This window comes from Anguilla rostrata, chromosome 18 (genome assembly GCF_018555375.3).
Source record: "Anguilla rostrata isolate EN2019 chromosome 18, ASM1855537v3, whole genome shotgun sequence".
NCBI lineage: Eukaryota > Metazoa > Chordata > Actinopteri > Anguilliformes > Anguillidae > Anguilla > Anguilla rostrata.
In genome coordinates, this window is record NC_057950.1 from 13,738,226 (window position 1) to 13,757,367 (window position 19,142).

At 55.4% G+C, this 19,142-nt stretch overlaps 1 protein-coding gene across 2 annotated transcripts in view; it reads left to right on the forward strand.

Annotated features, from left to right (window-relative positions):
- thada (THADA armadillo repeat containing) overlaps window positions 1-19,142 on the forward strand; it is an 80,894-nt gene that overhangs the window by 7,248 nt on the left and 54,504 nt on the right. For both annotated transcript variants that reach the window (XM_064317958.1, XM_064317959.1), the window contains 14 exons: window positions 35-189; window positions 436-591; window positions 779-889; window positions 1,130-1,253; window positions 1,437-1,582; window positions 1,894-2,125; window positions 4,303-4,438; window positions 4,730-4,866; window positions 4,974-5,102; window positions 6,233-6,390; window positions 12,776-12,885; window positions 15,759-15,891; window positions 16,874-16,996; window positions 18,019-18,141. In XM_064317958.1, coding sequence (XP_064174028.1) covers window positions 35-189; window positions 436-591; window positions 779-889; window positions 1,130-1,253; window positions 1,437-1,582; window positions 1,894-2,125; window positions 4,303-4,438; window positions 4,730-4,866; window positions 4,974-5,102; window positions 6,233-6,390; window positions 12,776-12,885; window positions 15,759-15,891; window positions 16,874-16,996; window positions 18,019-18,141 — 1,973 coding nt within the window. The remainder of the gene's footprint in view (window positions 1-34; window positions 190-435; window positions 592-778; window positions 890-1,129; window positions 1,254-1,436; window positions 1,583-1,893; window positions 2,126-4,302; window positions 4,439-4,729; window positions 4,867-4,973; window positions 5,103-6,232; window positions 6,391-12,775; window positions 12,886-15,758; window positions 15,892-16,873; window positions 16,997-18,018; window positions 18,142-19,142) is intronic.

Genomic DNA, 19,142 nt, shown 5'->3' on the forward strand with positions numbered 1-19,142 from the left:
GTTGCCATGTCTTTCATTTCCCATGTGGTTGCAGGTTCGCCCGGCAGTAGGGGTGCACTGGGGGCTCTGATGACGTGTCTGCGTGCGGCTCGGGCCCACGGGGTGGATCACCTCGCTGAGGAGGGGTTTTTGGGTGGGCTGGTGTCCCACTCTCTGCTCCAGCAGGCCCTGTTGCACAAACATGACCAGGTGGGTGGAAAGCTCTGGTGATGCATCTGGTGATGTCATCTGAAAGATGCCTGGGGCTCTGAATTCTGAACTGCACTCATGGCGATGGGAGTAAAACGCTGTCTAACTGCTCAGGTGTATTAAGTCAAATCCACCCTCTGTTACTGGGTCAGTTCCCGTGGTCTTGACAAGTGGAACTCTAGGTGACCCGTGAGAACATGTAGGCATTAAATCACGTGTGCGTGACCTTTGCGTTTGTGGTGTCAGGTACGGATGGACGCTCTGGGGCTGGTGTGCGAGAGTCACCGTAGCACAGAGACCGTCTCCAGAGAGGAGATTGATCTGATTCGTCACTTCCTGCCTTCCAACCTGAACAGCCAATCACCAGGGGTCAGGCAGCAGACAGTCAGCTTGCTCAAGAAGGTCAGTCATTCTTGGCGTACCCTAGTGGAGGGCCCAGGCATGATGTTATATTTGCAAGGCACCTCTTATTCTAACATCCATTTTAGTTTTCTGCAATAATTAAACATATAGTATTTGCATATGTGATTCTGATTGGACAGCAGCAGTAGTAGAGATGATCTGATTGGTCACGTTTTCTTCCCCGCAGCTCCTGGGCAGGGTGAAAGACAGTGCCCAGCTGCTGCAGAAGAGGCTGGGGCAGGAGAGGGGTGAGAGGGCGGTGCAGGAGGGGGACCGGAGCACACTGGAGATGTATCAGGTACAGCAGCTCACTGGAGACCCACCATGTCTCATCGTCTTGTGGGGTCTGAGTGGAGGAAAAGGGAGTCAATCTTAAATTTGCTTTATGGATTTGTGGTGTATCATATTAAATATGAAGTTTATTTGTGTGTAAAATCACAGTAGGCCATCCGGTTGACAGCAGGTGCAGTAGAAGAAATGATGGTAGATAAGGGCAGTGGGTTATTGACTGGTGTGTGTGTGTGTATGCACGCTCCAGGACTTCCTGCACTGGTTTTGTGAGGCCCTCTTTGAGGTGCTGGCCCCCGGGGCCTCCTTCCCTACCTGCCTGACTGCTCTGCACCTGCTGAGCCTGGTGGCCGACCTCTTCACCTTCTCCACAGGTATGGCCACGCCCCCACTCCCTCCCATTCTGAAGGGTTTCCGTGGCAATAATGGAGCCTCGGCCCCAGCCACATGTATACAGCTTAAGGACCTCCTTAGACTACTTTGTAGCTGAAGATGCTGTAATTCTGCACTGACTCTACTGGAGTGACCATGCCCCCCTCCTCCTCTTCCTCCCTAAGGACCTGCCAGCTTCGCACTGGGGGACACAGTGAGCCACGCCCACGCTCAGGCTGTCTTGTACTGCCTCGCCAGCAACTTCCTGGAGGTCAAGCAGCTGGCCTCCACGTTGCTACGGAAACTGCCTCCTCAGACCGTTGGGCTACGGGTTGGTTTTGTCATGTTGCATTATGATGCGTTCACACATACGTGCATGCATGTACACAAACACGAGCGCTCACACATGACCAGATGTGGACCTTACTCCCACACACACACACACACACCCATGCATGTTCATATATTATTGAGCTCCTCTTTTGGGCTCTGCTTTTTTAGGATATGGGTCTGAAGGTTCAAGAGTCCACAACTCTTCGGACTGGACCATGTGTGTATTCTGCAGCTGGTTCACACAGTGTGTGGGCGTGTTCGTCGTGGCGTCCTCAGGCCGGCTCACGTGGTGCGTCCCTCGCCCTATAGGAGCCGAGCAGGATGAGGTCACTGCTCCGGGTGGCACTGGACCTCAGCACCAGCACCAAACCCTTCGACAGCGTCACTGCCGCCCACCTGCTCGGCCTGCTGGCTCACCAGGAGGAGCTGATGGAAGCTCTGGCCCACTGTGCCCAGGAGCAGGGCATCCCCTTCCAGCCTCCTTCGCCAGGCGAGCTCCATGCTTCCTCGGCCTCCACCCTGGAGAAGAACACACTTGGAGGTACGCTGACCTCCAGCCCTGCTGGAGCCACTGGCCCTGAACCCTCGGCAGCATCTCAGAGATAGCTCACTGCCCTGTCACTGACAGCATCCTCCCACCAACAGGAGTAAAAACAAACAGTCTTCATTTATATATAAAATTGTTCTAATTTGATTGTTCACATATCGGTTGTTCAAAAAGAGTCATGACACTCCAAGTATATGGTGTATTTTACAAATAGTTTACACTTGGGGGACATTGGGCCAATGATTACAAATAGTCTGAGAACGCAGTGTGTTGACTGGGGTGATCACAGGCAGTTTACTAGTGGAGATGTATGCTCTGCCCCCCCACACTACCTCAGAGCTTAGTACAGCTGAGAATTGAGTCTGGGAGAATTGTGGCCAATTAAAGGAAAGCGTCTGTGTATGATTACGGGCTATTACGGCAAACCGAAGCGAACCAGGATGTTTATGGCTTGTCTAGGATGCTGTTCACGCGTACATAATCGCACAAACACCCACCCACCCGTAAGACGGCCCCAGACACACACACGTATACAGCTTACGCGGTGACACAAGCGGACACACACGCAGACAGTTTACGGTTCCAGTAGCGTCTTTTCCCGAATCTGGGGGGAGAGGCGTCTGTGACGAGCGTCCGTTCGTTAGCCTAATAGGGGCCTGTGCTAGCGCGCGCGGCTAGCTTGGGAACCCGGCCTGTATTTAGAGCTCGGCGCAGATGTTTACGGCATGACGGCAGGACGTGCTTGACCTCGGAAGGCTGTTTAGAATTTTTCGGGAAGATGTTTGCGGCCGTAAAGGAGATGAAGAGCCGGTGACGTTTCCCTGAGCTCAGACGGCGGCCGTTCCTGTCCTCCTGTAGCACAGGGAGGACAGGGTGATCTGGGTACAGAGGGCGACTGTGCTTTCTTTACTCCGTGCTGTGTAGAAACGCAGTCAAAGAAGTGCAATGAGCTCTTGTCCCTGGGTGCACAATCCCAGCCCTGGAGATCTGAGCTTTGTTCTGGTTTTCTGTGTGTTTTAGCACTTTAAAGTGTTTAATTTAGGTCTCTGATTGGCTAGAGTCAAGGCATCTCCTTTTCAGGGCCTAGACTGGCTGCTGATTGGAAGGAATCCCCTGTGACCCTTCAGGGCTGGAGTAGTGCGTCCCTGCCTTGCCTTCATAGTGTTGTCTGCTGTATGTGCTGACTGTATAATTACCCTGTACATGGGCAGCAATGTGTATGTTGCGGTTGTGTGTGGTTTAGGAAGCGTTGGTAAAGCGTTGTTTGTGCGTTTGGTGCAGTGCTGCAGGTGCTGCTGCTGTGTCTGAGGGGTGAGGTGGTGTGTGGTTTAGGAAGCGTTGGTAAAGCGTTGTTTGTGCGTTTGGTGCAGTGGTGCAGGTGCTGCTGCTGTGTCTGAGGGCTGAGGTGGTGTGTGGTTTAGGAAGCGTTGGTAGAGCGTTGTCTGTGTGTTTGGTGCAGTGGTGCAGGTGCTGCTGCTGTGTCTGAGGGCGGAGGTGGCGTGTGGTTTAGGAAGCGTTGGTAAAGCGTTGTTTGTGCGTTTGCTGCAGTGGTGCAGGTGCTGCTGCTGTGTCTGAGGGCTGAGGTGGTGTGTGGTTTAGGAAGCGTTGGTAAAGCGTTGTCTGTGCGTTTGCTGCAGTGGTGCAGGTGCTGCTGCTGTGTCTGAGGGGTGAGGTGGTGTGTGGTTTAGGAAGCGTTGGTAAAGCGTTGTTTGTGCGTTTGGTGCAGTGGTGCAGGTGCTGCTGCTGTGTCTGAGGGGTGAGGTGGTGTGTGGTTTAGGAAGCGTTGGTAAAGCGTTGTTTGTGCGTTTGGTGCAGTGGTGCAGGTGCTGCTGCTGTGTCTGAGGGGTGAGGTGGTGTGTGGTTTAGGAAGCGTTGGTAAAGCGTTGTCTGTGCGTTTGGTGCAGTGGTGCAGGTGCTGCTGCTGTGTCTGAGGGGTGAGGTGGTGTGTGGTTTAGGAAGCGTTGGTAAAGCGTTGTCTGTGCGTTTGGTGCAGTGGTGCAGGTGCTGCTGCTGTGTCTGAGGGGTGAGGTGGTGTGTGGTTTAGGAAGCGTTGGTAAAGCGTTGTCTGTGCGTTTGCTGCAGTGGTGCAGGTGCTGCTGCTGTGTCTGAGGGCGGAGGTGGTGTGTGGTTTAGGAAGCGTTGGTAAAGCGTTGTTTGTGCGTTTGCTGCAGTGGTGCAGGTGCTGCTGCTGTGTCTGAGGGCGGAGGTGGAGCGGGCCGAGGCCTCCCTGCTGCAGGCTGCAGCCTCGTACCCGCTGTACGGCCGAGCCCACTGCATTACTGCTGCGCTGAAGCAGCTGCCCGCAGGGTGAGTGTCTGCATGCACGCAAACGCACTCTCTCACACTCGCTCTCTCACTCACACATGCACGCATGTACTCACTCACTCTCCACTCAACGCTCACTCACATACTCATGCTGTCTCTCTTTCTCACTTTCTCACACATCACGCATTTACTCGTACAAGCACTGACTCTTGTTCATATGTGTACACACACCCATGGCATATATGAACATGCAGAGTGATATCCATATTGGAAGCAGATTTGTCCTGCATTTGACTCTGGCCTGTGCTTGCTCTGCTGTGTGTGCCCGTGTAGCTCCCTGTCTCTGAAGGCTCAGTGGAGAACTCTGGTGGCCGACCTCATCACCACGTTCTACAGGATGTCTGACGTCGTGTCGCCTGTCGTCCAGAGCTCCTCCCCCGAAGGACTCATCCCCATGGATACTGATTCCGGTGAGTGCGTCCGATTGGTGGATTGGAAACACAAACCTGCCCTATTTTGAGTGGCCTGTGTTTTTTGGTGTAAACATGTCTGTGTTTTGGCTGGTTCTGTTTCTCAGAGACATCAGCTGGCCTGCAGAAAATCCTACAGGAAATCCAGCCCCGTGACACCAACGACTTCTTCACTGATGCCCGCGAAACTCAGGCTGGGGGACAGCCTGGACACATACCTCAGTCTGAAAACACAGGTGTGTAACCGTGTACACACACACACACACACACCAATAGATACAAGCACACCAACCAATCTGATGATCAAAACTTTTTGGAGTTATCTGCTTATTCTGTTCTGTCCTGCCTTTGCTATGCTTACTGTGATCAGCAGGGGGCAGTGTTTCCCCATTGTTAGAAGCTTCGGCTGACTCACTCAGTCTCCGTGGGGGGACTTCATTTGTTAGTTTTACCCTGACTTGACTGGACAGGCTGTGAGCGCCCTCTGCTTCCTTACAGACAAACTGCTGCTCGTTGCTTAGAAACAGAACCGGGAGCTGTAAACATGCCTCTCTCCTAAGCTTCTAATACTTCAGTTTGGCTAGCATATACCGGTTTTTGTTTGCGTCTCTTTGTTTTTTCTTTGTGTAGTGATGGTTGCTAAATTTGGTTATTTGTTTTAAATGATACACAGTGATTCAGATTTGTTCATTTTAGTTTCAGAAGTGTAACAGAAGTACTTCCCATTTCAACATTGGCAAGAAGAATCTCAATAAACTTTATAGTGAGTTTGAGTATGATATAATGTTGGACTTCACTTAGATCCAAATGGTGTATCGTGTTTTGGATACCAGTACTGGTGTTTACCAGTCTGGGTAACTACTTGGGAGCCTTTTTAAATGGGATTAAATAAGAGTGTACAGTTTTTTGCACTGTGGCACTGAAGATATAGTCACAAGCGAGATGACAGTTGTTAGGTGTTCTCATTAGAAACAAGGGGGTAAAAAACCTGCACAGATGTGCACACACTCGTGCTGTACAAACAAGGACCTGTACTAAAAGTGAGGTAGCATTTGGAACTGAAATTCAGTACCCAATCAAGTGCCCCCAGGCTGCTGAGAGGTGGGAGGTGCTATCCAACGGCCAGCCATGAACTTTAACCCCCATGAACTGCCATTCTGGTTACACGTATTCACATTGTCATGTATATCAATCTAAATGAAAATGGAGGGTTTTGCTGACACTCCTCACTTGTTTTGTGAAATAAAGGAAGCTGTCTGCTGGATATGGGAGTTATGGGAGTTTGAGGGGCGGTGATGCAGTCTGGCCTGTAGTTCAGTGCAGTGTGGCTGTGCGATGCGGTGTAATGTCCTTGTTTGTGCTGCAGGGGGCACTGGGGAGGGGTACCGGGTCACGGCGCAGATGGTGCTGGTGTGCTGCTGGCGGAGCATGAAGGAGGTGTCCATGCTGCTGGGGCAGGTGTGTCAGGATATGCCCCTACAGACCAGAGAGGCATGCAGGGACGGCATCATCACTGAGGGGCAGGTAAGTCACTGATAACAAACACGCACACACATGGACATGCGCGCGCACACACACATGGACATACATGCACACTTTTCCTTCTCTCGCAGAGACACACACCCTTCACATGCACAGATCCATGCACACACTCCTGTATACTGACGCAGGTACGAGGTACACACACCCACTCGGAGCAGGAGAGGGTAAGACACACGCATGCACGGACAAACACAGATGCTCGCACTCCCGGCCACTGGCAAGCAGAAATACCCCAGCCCTCCTCCACTTCCCGCAGACCCGATGTGTCTGAACCAGAACACGTTTTACCATCCCTCCAACAGTCTGGCTGCTCATCAGACACAATGAGACGATGTTTACAGCATGTTTACTGGGTACTGTGTGTGTGTGTGTGTGTGTGTGTGTGTGTGTCTCCTCGGCCCCATGCTGTGTGTCTTCAGTTAGCATCCGCCCTGGTTAGCGGCGCGCTTTCATTTGGGAGTCGGCCTGCTGTTTAAATGTTTTGACTGCTCTCGTTCACACACATTCTTTCCAAATTGTTTCCAACGTCCCCCATAAACAATAAACTGGTCCTACCGCCCCCCCCCCCCACCTCCTGTTAATATTGCACCAGACCTGCTCCCGGCTCATTTCCCACGCAGCCTCGCTGCGGGCCCCCCCTCAGCACGAGCGCACAAGGCCGCCTCTGTGAGCCGCGGGAGCGAGGGAGCCCGGGAGGGCCCGGCCGGGGGACGAGGAAGTGGAGCTGGACAGGAAACAGGAAGTTGGACGGCGTCTGTGAATGTGCTGACTCGTGGCTGAAGGCGCAGACTGCGCCGCGCGGTTCTGGCCGGCTCGCGGCACACACAGTCCTCGCTAGGAAGCGGCTTTCAGCGTAGGGGTGTGCGGCGGCAGACAGGATGTGAGCAGGTGTGAGAGGTCTTCAGCCGTGTCTGCAGCAGCCATACTGAGCTGAAGGCCCTTTCATCATTTCTTCTTCTTTTCCCTCCTTCTCTCTCTCTCTCCTTCCTTTCCTCCTTCCTTTCCCCTTCTCCCTCATCTCTGTTTCTTTCTCGCTTTTTCTTTCTCACTCAATATTTAATTCGGTTTGACTTGATTTCTTTTTCTTCTTCTCCACCATGTCCCCTCTCCCTCCCTCGTTGCAGTAAAGTTAATTCTCCCGTTCTCCCTCTTCTGCCCTCTCCATTTCCCTCTCCTTCATGTGGCCCCTGTCTCCCTCTCTCCTTCTCCATCTTTCATGACCTGCCTTTCCTTCTCCCCCTCTCCCTCCATCTTTCGTTACCTGCGTCCTCTGGGCCCTCTGATTGGCTCTCGGGAGCGGGTGGGTGGGGTGTTCCTGGCTTCTTTGGCCTGCAGTTGTGCTGGCTCCAGGGGGATTGTGGGGGATTAAGCACTTCTTGTTTTTCTCCGGCACGGAGCAGATCAAGAGTGAAAGTGATTTTGACAGAGAGCAGCCGTCTCTTACGCATACACACTCGGTACACTGAGTACGCTTACTGTACACGCACACACACACACACCCCGCACACACATACCCACACCCCCCGCACACACATACCCACCCGCACACACACACCCACCCGCACACACATACCCACCTGCACGCACACACCCACCCGCACACACATACCCACCCGCACGCTCAGCACGCATGCTGCACACACACACACACACACACACACCCACACCCCCCGCACACACATACCCACCTGCACGCTCAGCACGCATGCTGCACACACACACACACACACACACCCCACCCGCACACACCCCGCACACATACCCACCCGCACGCACACACCCACCCGCACACACATACCCACCCGCACACACACACCCCGCACACACACACGCACACACACACACCCCCCGCACACACATACCCACCCGCACGCTCAGCACGCATGCTGCACACACACACCACACACACACCACACACATACCCACCGCCCACACCCCCCGCACACACATACCCACCGCACGCTCAGCACGCATGCTGCACACACACACACACACACACACACACCCCCCCGCACACACATACCCACCCGCACGCTCAGCACGCATGCTGCACACACACACACACACACACCCTGCACACACATACCCACCCACCCACACGCTCAGCACGCATGCTGCACACACACACACACACACACACACCCCGCGCACACATACCCACCCGCACGCTCAGCCCGCATGCTGCACACACACACACACACACACACACGCGCACACACATACCCACCCGCACGCTCAGCACGCATGCTTCACACACACACACACACACACACACACGCACATACACACATATTCTCGCTGAACACACGTGCTGTACATAAATAATTGCACACATACTGTACACATACAGCACACGCGCACACACACATACACAAACACAAATGCGCACATTCACACTGAACACATGTACTGTACATACATAATTGCACACATGATGTACACACTCACAGCTGTCCTGCTAGGCTCCATATGCATGTCTCCATGTCTCCAGCTGGGAGGCTTGTTTCTCTGGCTGGCCCACACCCTCCTCACTTGATTAGGTGTGTGGGGGAGGATATTTGCTTCCATGGAGCTTAGTTTCCATTAGAAATGCGAGAGCAATTTAGATGAAAAAGTGTTACCACTGGGGCCGAAAGCATAATTTTGAAGATTTGGCCGTTGTCACGGACACGGGCTTTGCCGAGGGGAGGCCACAGCTGCAGCCAGGGTGCCGAATTGGGACCACGTGGTGGCCCCGCCCCGATAATCCACCTCGGCCCCACGGGTGACGTCACCTGTTCAGATGGGTGGTGATGTCACATCTGCGGTCACGGCCACCCTCCATGGTGTTGTGTAACTGACTCCCCCCCCCCCGATGATGAGAATTCAAGAGTCTGTCAGGCATGCGGACACGTGAGCAAGAGGTTGGGTTTTTGTTTTTCCACTCCTGCAGCACTACCTCATGGGGTCCACACCTGCCACTAGTACCCCTCCTCCCTGTAGCCCACAACCCCACCTCCTGCAGCTTAGCTTCCACACTGGCATTGCCAGAAAGTTCCTCCTCTACTGGCGCTCAGGCTTACTGATGTAGGCTTCCATTAGATTCCTTCTCTCTCCCTCTCTCTCACTTCTCCCTCTCCCTCTCCTTTCTCTCACTCTCCCTCTCTTCTTCCTCTCCTTTCTCTCCCTCTCTCTCTCTTCTCCCTCTTCTTTCTCTCCCTCGCTCTCTCTTCTCCCTCTCCCTCCCTCCCTTTCTTGTCCTAAACCCTTTTGGCCTGCTGCTGTGCGCAGTAGTGTGTTTGCTGTTGGTTCGGCTGTAGCAGCGTGTACGCGGGTCCCGGCTGGATGAAGGCTGAGTGTCTGTGTCAGTGCAGCCCGTGATGGCGGCGGTGCTGTTAGCCTGCGCACGGCTCGCGCTGGGGAGCTGGGCCCAGCTCTGGGACGGGCGCGCTGCCCTCCGTGATGCTATATTTGGGGAATGCTGCGTGTGTGTTTATGACAGAGCGGACATCTTCCAAACTCGCGGCTTCGACCGCCCGGTTCCTCTCGCCCGCGCCTATTTGCTGCTCCGTCGCCCCGGCAACCCAGCAGATGTTTACGCTCTCCGGGGCCGCCATGGCAACAGAAACATTTAGTCACCCGGGCGATTTTGTTTTTAATTTTTAATTTTCGACGGCGTGCCCTTCACTTGATATGGAGAGCGAGCGGACGGGCTTTCCGGAACAAGATGTCCACGATGGCGCCAGGAGAGGAGGCTGAGAAGTACCGACGCATCCGCGTGGAAAGCGGGGTGCGAGCGCTACTCGTGCGTGATAGCTCGGCTGGCAGCGCTGGCAGCGGCCTGCGCGGCCTGGGCCAGCGGCCTGGGTCAGCGGCCTGGGTCAGCGGCCTGGGCCAGCGGCCTGGGCCAGCAGCCTGCTCCGCCTGAACACTCTTCCACACGTCCTGTTGCATGCCCTCAGTTCCTGAAGCAGGTTTTTTGAGCGCTGTTTCTCTGCGGCCAGTTCAGACGCGTAGTCTGCGGTGTTACCGGGCCTCACGGTTCTCGTCCGGCTCTGGGAGTGGGGCACGCAGGAAGTGCGCCGCCTGGTGCCGGCCTCAGGAAGTACCCCTCAGCCGCCTGAAGTACTACTGTTCTGTGAAGCGGCTGAAAGTGAACACAAGTGAGATTTTTGTTATGATGACCCCCCACCCTTCCCGTCTTACGGCAGTTTGACATTGGGCCTGGAATCGATAGTTCCTCTAGGAGTTCAGTGGCCCTTCCTCCTCTCTCCCTCATTTGCTTCACTGTGGGATCTGATTGTGTTGGATGATTAGTTGCTTGCGTATGTCGATTATTTTTTCTTACATTGAGTGATTGTTTACTTGTGCTGTGCAATTTGTTTCTTGTTCTGGGCGCTTGGTTGCTTGAGCCGGGCGATTGGCTGCTTGGGTTGGGTGATTGGTTGCTTGGGTTGAGCGGTTAGTTGCTTGCGTTGGGTTTGAGCCGAAGCCGGGGGGCGCCAGCGCACGCCGGGCCCACAGGGCAGAGGGGTGAGGTCCAGGCCGCTCAGCCCGATTAGCCCTCCCTGTTATTGTAAGAGCTTAGCTCGGTTTTCACCGCAAACACGCAGAGCGCTGGGGGTGCACACAGGCACCGCTGTTTCCCGGACTCCACTCAGCCACCCCCCCACCGTAACCCGGCGGCTCTCGTCCCGAATTCCCCCCCCCCTGTGGAACGGTCTGGGGTTCGGCTGTGGAGCTCGGGTTCGACCGCACCTCGCCCTCAGTCGCTGGCCCCGGAATGCAACTCCGTTTCCTCTTCCTCCTTCCTCTTCACGTCCCAGGACAGGCCGGTCTTGGGGCCGTGTTTGGCTGAAATTGCATAATTTAACCACCCCAAATAACCCCCCCCCCTACCCCCCACCCCCATCCCTACTTTTCAAGACCCAGCGAGTCAATGAAATAAAAACAACAACAAGAACAAGGAGAGGTTTTAACTCCTAAGTCTCTTTGCGGAAAGCGGAGTAAAGCTGCTATTTGGGTCACTGACACAGAGTGTGTAATTATCCGACTGCGGGGTCGGGGAAATTCTGGGCACGTGGAAGTTCTGGGAAAGGCTTGCTGCAAACAGGAAGCGCGCGGCTAAATAAGGTGCCCCAGGAATCTGAGGCTTTCGTAATTACACAAATCACACACCAAATGGATGCACCAGAGGGACGCGCGTCTGCCAAGCCAGCTCGTGCCCCCCCTCGGGGACGCCTCTGCACGAAGGCGGGGTTATTGAAGTGGGGGGTCATCAAGGCCATGTTTTTTTGGGAAAAGGGGAGGGCTCAGTCTCTGATTTTGTTGTTCTCATCTCTCCTCTACATTGAATTTCCAGAGCATGCCCTCCTCCCCCGAAACCCCTGAATGACTGTGGCCCCCCAAGCATGCTGGCGGGACAATGGGTCACTTACTTAAGTGGGCCACAGGCACCGGAGTCCAGCCCTCCAGACTCAGACTCCAGTCCTGGGGGGCCGCAGCATCTGCTGGTTTTTGGTGCCTGTCGCCCACCTAAGCGATTCCTTTCACTCATTTGCTTAAAGATAGCCTTTAAGCTGGAACTGGGAACCACAGGACCACCTGCAGGCACTGTGGTCATCCAGAGCTTGTTTGACATCCCTGGATTGTCTGGACCTGACTGTAAGTCTGGGGTGGGGTGGTGTGGTGTGGGGTGGGGTGTGGGGACAGGGTTCATGAGAGGTTTCTGGGCAGAGCTCATTGTGCCTGAACCCCTGCCCCCCCTCCCCAGCCGAGCTCAGCGTGACCACTGAGCCTGGCCGACCTGCTCATGTGGCTGTGTGGCTTTGCCCTTCCCAGCCTAGGCCCTGATAAGCCACCGTGACTGTGCCGAACTGTGCACCCAGCCTGGGCCCTGATAAGCCACCGTGACTGTGCCGAACTGTGCACCCAGCCTGGGCCCTGATAAGCCACCGTGACTGTGCCGAACTGTGCACCCAGCCTGGGCCCTGATAAGCCACCGTGACTGTGCCAACTGTGCACCCAGCCTGGGCCCTGATAGCCACCGTGACTGTGCGAACTGTGCACCCAGCCTGGGCCCTGATAAGCCACCGTGACTGTGCCGAACTGTGCACCCAGCCTGGGCCCTGATAAGCCACCGTGACTGTGCCGAACTGTGCACCCAGCCTGGGCCCTGATAAGCCACCGTGACTGTGCCGAACTGTGCACCCAGCCTGGGCCCTGATAGCCACCGTGACTGTGCCGAACTGTGCACTCATTCCCTGTTCTCTGTGAAGGACTGACTGATGATATGATCTCCCTTGGTCCCCTGTCTTCTCTCTCTCTCTCTCTCTCTCTACATCTTTCCCCCTCTGCCCCTCTGCCGCCTCCTCTCTGGCGCCCCCAGGTGGAAGGGGTGGGCCGGTACTTCCGGCAGCAGCTGCTGCAGTCCCGCCACAGGGGCGCGTTTGAGCTGGCCTACGTGGGATTCGTGCGGCTCACGGACATGCTGTGCAGGTGAGGTCGGGACACGAGGTGCGGGACTATGGGGCCCTTCCGTTGGGGAGGCTTTTGTCAACAGGCGGGTCGAGATAACTGGAGGAATGTGTGTGATCACGTGAGTCGGGCTATAGATTGTGTGTGTGTGTGTGTGTGTGTGAACAGGTGAGCTCGGATATGAGCTCTCTTGTGTGAACAAGTGAGCTGGTGTTTGGAGAACAGGTGGGATAGATTGTGTGTACTCTATGGTTATGGTCTATATGGGTGTGATGCATGTTCATTGTTTGAGATCGTGTTGTACATGTTGTAAAGTCTGTTTAACAAACTGATGCAAGGTTAGAGTGAAATTAAGGTCAGTACTTGAGGTTGATATTTCCTGCTGTCACAGACTGTGCGTGTGTGTGTGTGTGTGTGTGTGTGTGAGAGAGAGGTCTCCCTGGTCACAATACCCTCTGCAGTGTGCTCAGCATGTAAACTGGAGAGAAATAATGAGTGAATAACGTGTGCATGGTTATAGTGGGACTGGCCCTGGCTGTGTGAGTATGGCCCCCTTATTAAAGCTTGTGCTCCCTGTGCTGTCAGAGCTGGCCCCCTTATTAAAGCCTGTGCTCCCTGTGCTGTCAGAGCTGACCCCCTTATTAAAGCCTGTGCTCCCTGTGCTGTCAGAGCTGGCCTCCTTATTAAAGCTTGTGCTCCCTGTGCTGTCAGAGCTGGCCCCCTTATTAAAGCCTGTGCTCCCTGTGCTGTCAGAGCCAACCCCCTTATTAAAGCCTGTGCTCCCTGTGCTGTCAGAGCCGGCCTCTCCCAGCCGGGCCGTCGGGCTCGAGCTGCCATTGGCCACAGGAATGTTTCACTTTGGGCCGAACTGTTGTCCTTGGCAACAGAGCTTCATACCTGAGCTAGGAAAAGCACCACTCTGGCCTCAGCCCCCTACCATCGCCCCCCTCCCAGAAAAACAGCTCAGAGTACACGGAGAAGGAAGAACGCGTCCTCCGGGGGCAGATTGTAGGCTCAGCTCGTAGGCAGACTGTAGGCTCAGCTCGTAGGGAGACTGTAGGCTCAGCTCGTAGGCAGACTGTAGGCTCAGCTCGTAGGGAGACTGTGGGCTCAGCTCGTAGGCAGATTGTAGGCTCAGCTCGTAGGCAGATTGTAGGCTCAGCTCGTAGGCAGATTGTAGGCTCAGCTCGTAGGGAGACTGTAGGCTCAGCTCGTAGGGAGACTGTAGGCTCAGCTCGTAGGCAGATTGTAGGCTCAGCTCGTAGGCAGATTGTAGGCTCAGCTCGTAGGCAGATTGTAGGCTCAGCTCGTAGGCAGATTGTAGGCTCAGCTCGTAGGGATGGGCGCTGTAGGAGCCGCTGATGTTAGCGCTCAGGAATTGTGCCGCGCTCGGTTTTACGACACGGAAATATCTGGAAGCAGAGTAGCGGAGCGATCGCGGGCGGCCGCGGAGGCCTTTTCTTCGGCGCTCTCTGGGTGTGGCGGTGGCACGGGCCCCGCTGTGGCAGCAGAGGGTGTGACGCGGTCACTGCCCCAGCGGCTCTCGGCCCAGCGCTGCGGGGTCGTGACCCGTTGGGTCTGTTAGTCACGGGCCTGGCAGGCCTCCACAACACAGTCCTACATGAGTGGAGTCCAGGGTGGCAGTGGAGTGAGATGTGATTGGACAGGAGGGCAAGTGGGAGGCGTTGTGGGAGAGTCTGTTTGAGCGGGTAGGTGTATTGGACTCTGCCCTGTATGTAAGCAGGGCAGGACGACCTACGATTGGACAGGGGATGGGAGTTTGTGGGGTTGTGGGTGGGGCATGTCACACCGTGCGCTGTGTGTGGGTCAGGACTTCAGCCGTGATACTGTATCCAGGTTATGGGGTGCTGATTATGGAGTGCTAAATTGCAGGCCTTTCAAGTCTTGCTTTGCTTCAGGGGGGGTTGGTTGCTGTAGTGTATTCTGGGTGCTGGTGCGTGCGTGTGTGCGTGTGTGTGTGTGTGTGGCAGCGGTGTGTTTGGATGACCCTGACCCTCCTCTCTGTTTGATCTGTTCGCTTTGCTGGTCTCTGCTGCGCCGTGTGAAACAACAGCCCTTTCATAGCAGGAGACTGCATTCCTCATAGCCTTTCACCCGCGAATCTGAGTGTGTGTGAGCCCGAGTGTGTGTGTGTGTGTCTGCCTGCTGAAGTCTGAGTGTGTGTCTGCACTCCAGAGTCTTGAGTGTGTGTGTCTGCACACCCGAGCCCGAGTGTGTGTGCTACTCATTGGTGGTGGGTGAGGTGCGATCCTCATCACTGTAAAGCACTTTGAGCATACAGTGCTGTATAAATGTAATGATTCATTCATTCATACTGTATGTCAGAGAGCACCTGTTTGGTGTTTTTAACATGGAGGACGGTGCACGTGTCCGTCTCCATGTGCATATCTGCGCATGTGTAGAGAAGGTGTGTGCGTGTGTGTGTTTGTGAGTGAGAATGCAGTCCCGTGTGTATGATCCATATGCTCCATGTTCCGTGTTTTGGCTGCTAGCTTTTTTTGTGTAGCACCCTGTTTGAGTTAGTTGGGTGTTCTTACAGTGAATTAGTATTTTCCTGGGGCCCTGTCTGAGAGAAATGTCTCCATGATCATGATGAAATACTCAATCAGGGTTAAGCACTCTCTCTGTTTTGTCTGGAAAGTGGATTGTATTTTCACTGCTAAGGATTAAACCGTCAGGGAAATCACAACAACAATGAGCTCAGTGTACATGGATTTACCTCTTAAGATTTTGTGTGTCTGCGCGCATATGTGTGTGTGTGTGTGTGTGTGTGTGTGTGTGTGTGTGTATGGGTGCGTGTGTGTGTGTGTGTGTGTGTGTGTGTGTGTGTGTGTGTGTGTGTGTGTGTGTGTGTATTATGTCTCTGACGACAGGAGCGGGAGCCAGAGCCTGCAGCAGCTGCCTTCCCATTGGCTGAAGGAGGTTCTGGAGGAGGTGAAGTCCAGCGACCCCTCGTCTAAGCTGTGTGCCACTCGCCGCAGTGCAGGCATCCCGTTTTACATACAGGTGCGCCTCTCCCTGCCCCGCCCCGCTCCTCCCCAACCCTGCCCCACCCCTGCAGGCACGCCCCTCCCTGCCCCTCCCCACCCCAGCCCGCCCCTGCAGTCACGCCCCCCCCTCCCTGCCCCTCCCCTCCCCACCCCAGCCCGCCCCTGCAGTCACGCCCCCCCTCCCTGCCCCTCCCCTCCCCACCCCAGCCCGCCCCTGCAGTCACGCCCCCCCTCCCTGCCCCTCCCCACCCCACCCCGCCCCTGCAGACACGCCCCTCCCTCTCCCTGGCTCGCCCAGGTGCCCAGGCCTGAATACGATACCTTGTTATTCCTGGAGAGATGCAGAGATACCGCCAGGCTGAATTCCTCTCGGGCACTGGAGCTGTAAGAACACGCTGTCTCTCCTCCCTCACTTCCTCCCTCGCTCACCTGTGGCTCCCTGCCTGTGGTTCACCAGTCTCCCACTCCCACAATGCACCAGCCCCTTTCTCGCCGGCAAAATCAAATCGCCGGCCCTGTCTGTCAGTGCTCTGTCTCCATGGAAATGAAACAGACCTGGCAGACGTCCTCGGGAAGTCACGTAACATCGCGACCGGGAGGATCTATTCCTCCAGAGAAATATGGAAATGTCAGAGCGCGGAGATGTCACTGGTGGAGCAGGGCTTTCATAGAGAGCCTGTCTCACACTGATTATGTCATAGAGAGAGCATGTCTCACACTGATTATGTCATAGAGAGAGCCTGTCTCACACTGATTATGTCTCAATTTTTTTTATTTATTTGTAAATACACCCCCTCACAGTTAGACTCTTTTGCCACACAAATGGCCAGCCTGTCAGTGATGCTGTCACTGAGCCGAGATGTACAGCACATTACTGTGCTTTTCTCTCAGGGACAGATGTGTGACTGAGCCTAGATGTACGGCACACAGCAGTGCTTCTCTTTAAAGGCCAGAGATGCCTGCCCCTCACGCCTCTCTCCTGTCCCGACCGTCTGCAGGCCCTGCTGTCCTCAGAGCCCAAGTCGTCCAGCTGCAGCCTGCTGAAGATTACTATGAAGGAGCTGACCAGCCTGGCCATGCCCGACCCTCAGCATCTGACCAACCGCAGCACCGTCCCCCAGGTACGAACCCGCCCACTCTCTCCCTATTGGACAGTGCTCATCCTTCAGGTGTGTCTGTCTCATACCTGTCCCTGCAATACTGATGCCCGCCTCCTGGTCCCAGTACAGACACCACCTGCCCCAGTACGACCCCACCTGTCCCAGTACCGACCCCACCTGTCCCAGTACCGACCCCAACGTCCCAGTACAAATACCCAACCTAATAGTAACCTCATTCCAGTGCAGACATCCCCGTTCCAGTACAGTACTGACACCCCCATCCCAGTACAGACGCAGCCCATCCCAGTACAGACCCCCCCCCCGGTATGCAGACATGGAAGAGCCCGTCCCCCACAGTGCTGGGAGTGAGCAGATCCTGCTGCTCTGTCCCTGCCTCAGCGAGTTTAAAATGGCCGCTGCGCCGGAGGGGAAGTGTGTGATGTCTGCACACACACCTGGGGGTTTGGGGGTAGGGGTGGGTGGGGCCGTTTCCTCTGCGCTACACCCCTCTCCAGCTGAGCTGCGCTGTCATGCTGTAACACGAGAACCTGCGGCTAAAATTAAACTCCGCGCCACCTGATGTTTCCCATTAACAGGTTACATAAGAGCCAGGCACCCGCCCAAAACTGCATCCCAGCCCTCCGCAGCCCCCGCCCCAAACCCACATCCCCACACCGACTCAGACACCCCCTCACTCTGTCTTTTCCTTTCTCTTCTCTGGGCCGTGGCTGGCATTGCCGCAAACATGTTTGTGTGCATGCGTGTCCGTGTTTGTGTACATGCGTGTGCATTTTTTTTTGTCCATGCGTCTTTGTGCACATGCGTATTTGTGTATGTGCGGCTCTGTACAGAGTGACTGAGCTGATGAAGTGTGTTTATTTTGTTTCTGTATTTCTTCACTTATATATACAAGGAGCATGAACAGAATACAAATTAGCATGTCTTGACAAGAACTGTAAAACAGTGTTAAAATACAGATGAGTAATAAGACAAAATGAAAATAAAGCAATATGCAGTATGACTCACTCTCTCTCCCCCTCTAGGTGCATGCTCTTAACATCCTCCGAGCTCTCTATCGGGACACACGCTTAGGGGAGAACATTGTCCCTTTCGTGTCAGATGGGGTGCAGGCTGCAGTGCTGGGGTTCACCTCCCCCATTTGGGCTGTGAGTACCCCCCCTCCCTCCGTCCTCATGCCGGACAGGAGCTGCTGTCCCTTAAACTGCTGTAAACACACTCTTTCTGTCTCTTCTTTCTCACACACACCACACACACACACACACATATCCCAACGGCCTATCCTGGGTCACTTTGATCTGTTACTCTATGTGGGCCACTGGAGCCAGACCAGTATGAACACACCAGCACCCTGCCCTGATACCCCTTTCCCCTCCTGCCCCTGTTCCTCCCCCACCACCTCCCCTCGCCTCGCCTCCCTCCTCACCCCCACCACCCTAAATCTGCAGCAGCCCAGCTGGAGACTGGGCGGGGAGCGTGAGCTGGTAGGGCCGCCTCCTGGGTGCAGGTTTATCGGGGAAGCGGATTGAACAGCGGAGGCCTGCGGTTCTGAACGTGGCCGTTTGATCCCTCCCTCCCCCCTCCCCCCACCGGGCTGCCCCCAAGAGTTATTTTTTAAGCTGCTGCTGGGGGGGTCGGTCACGCATCATGTGACCCAGGGTCGAAGCTGAGGTCACGGCCGCGTAAGGTGTGCTTGGGCCCCCCTGTGCAGCTCCGCAGGCATTCCGGGAATCTGTTGAACAAGCAGCAGAGAGACGGGACGAGGGCCACGGCTGCTCCTTCACCAGACCGACCTTCAACCGAATCACCCTCCGGGCGGACACACGCTGTCTGTCAGTCCCGTTCAGCCTGTCTGTTAACCTGAGCCCCCCTGTCCCCAGGCCGGTGACGCCCGTCGGCGCGGGACTCTGTTTTGGTGTTATCGGCCGGCTCTGTCGGGCCGCCGGCGGCCCTCCGCCTCGCCGGGCCGCTCAGACGCGTGACAGAAACTTGGCCTCCGCTCGCCGGCCGCCCACACGCCCGTCTCTCCGAGGCCGCTCGCCGGTTTTCCCCCGACGCAGATCGGATCTGGAAAAGCGGGCTTTGATCCGGGCCGCCCGGGCTGGGCCGAGGCCGATAACGTCTGTCCCGTGTGGAGTCTGGGGGCGGG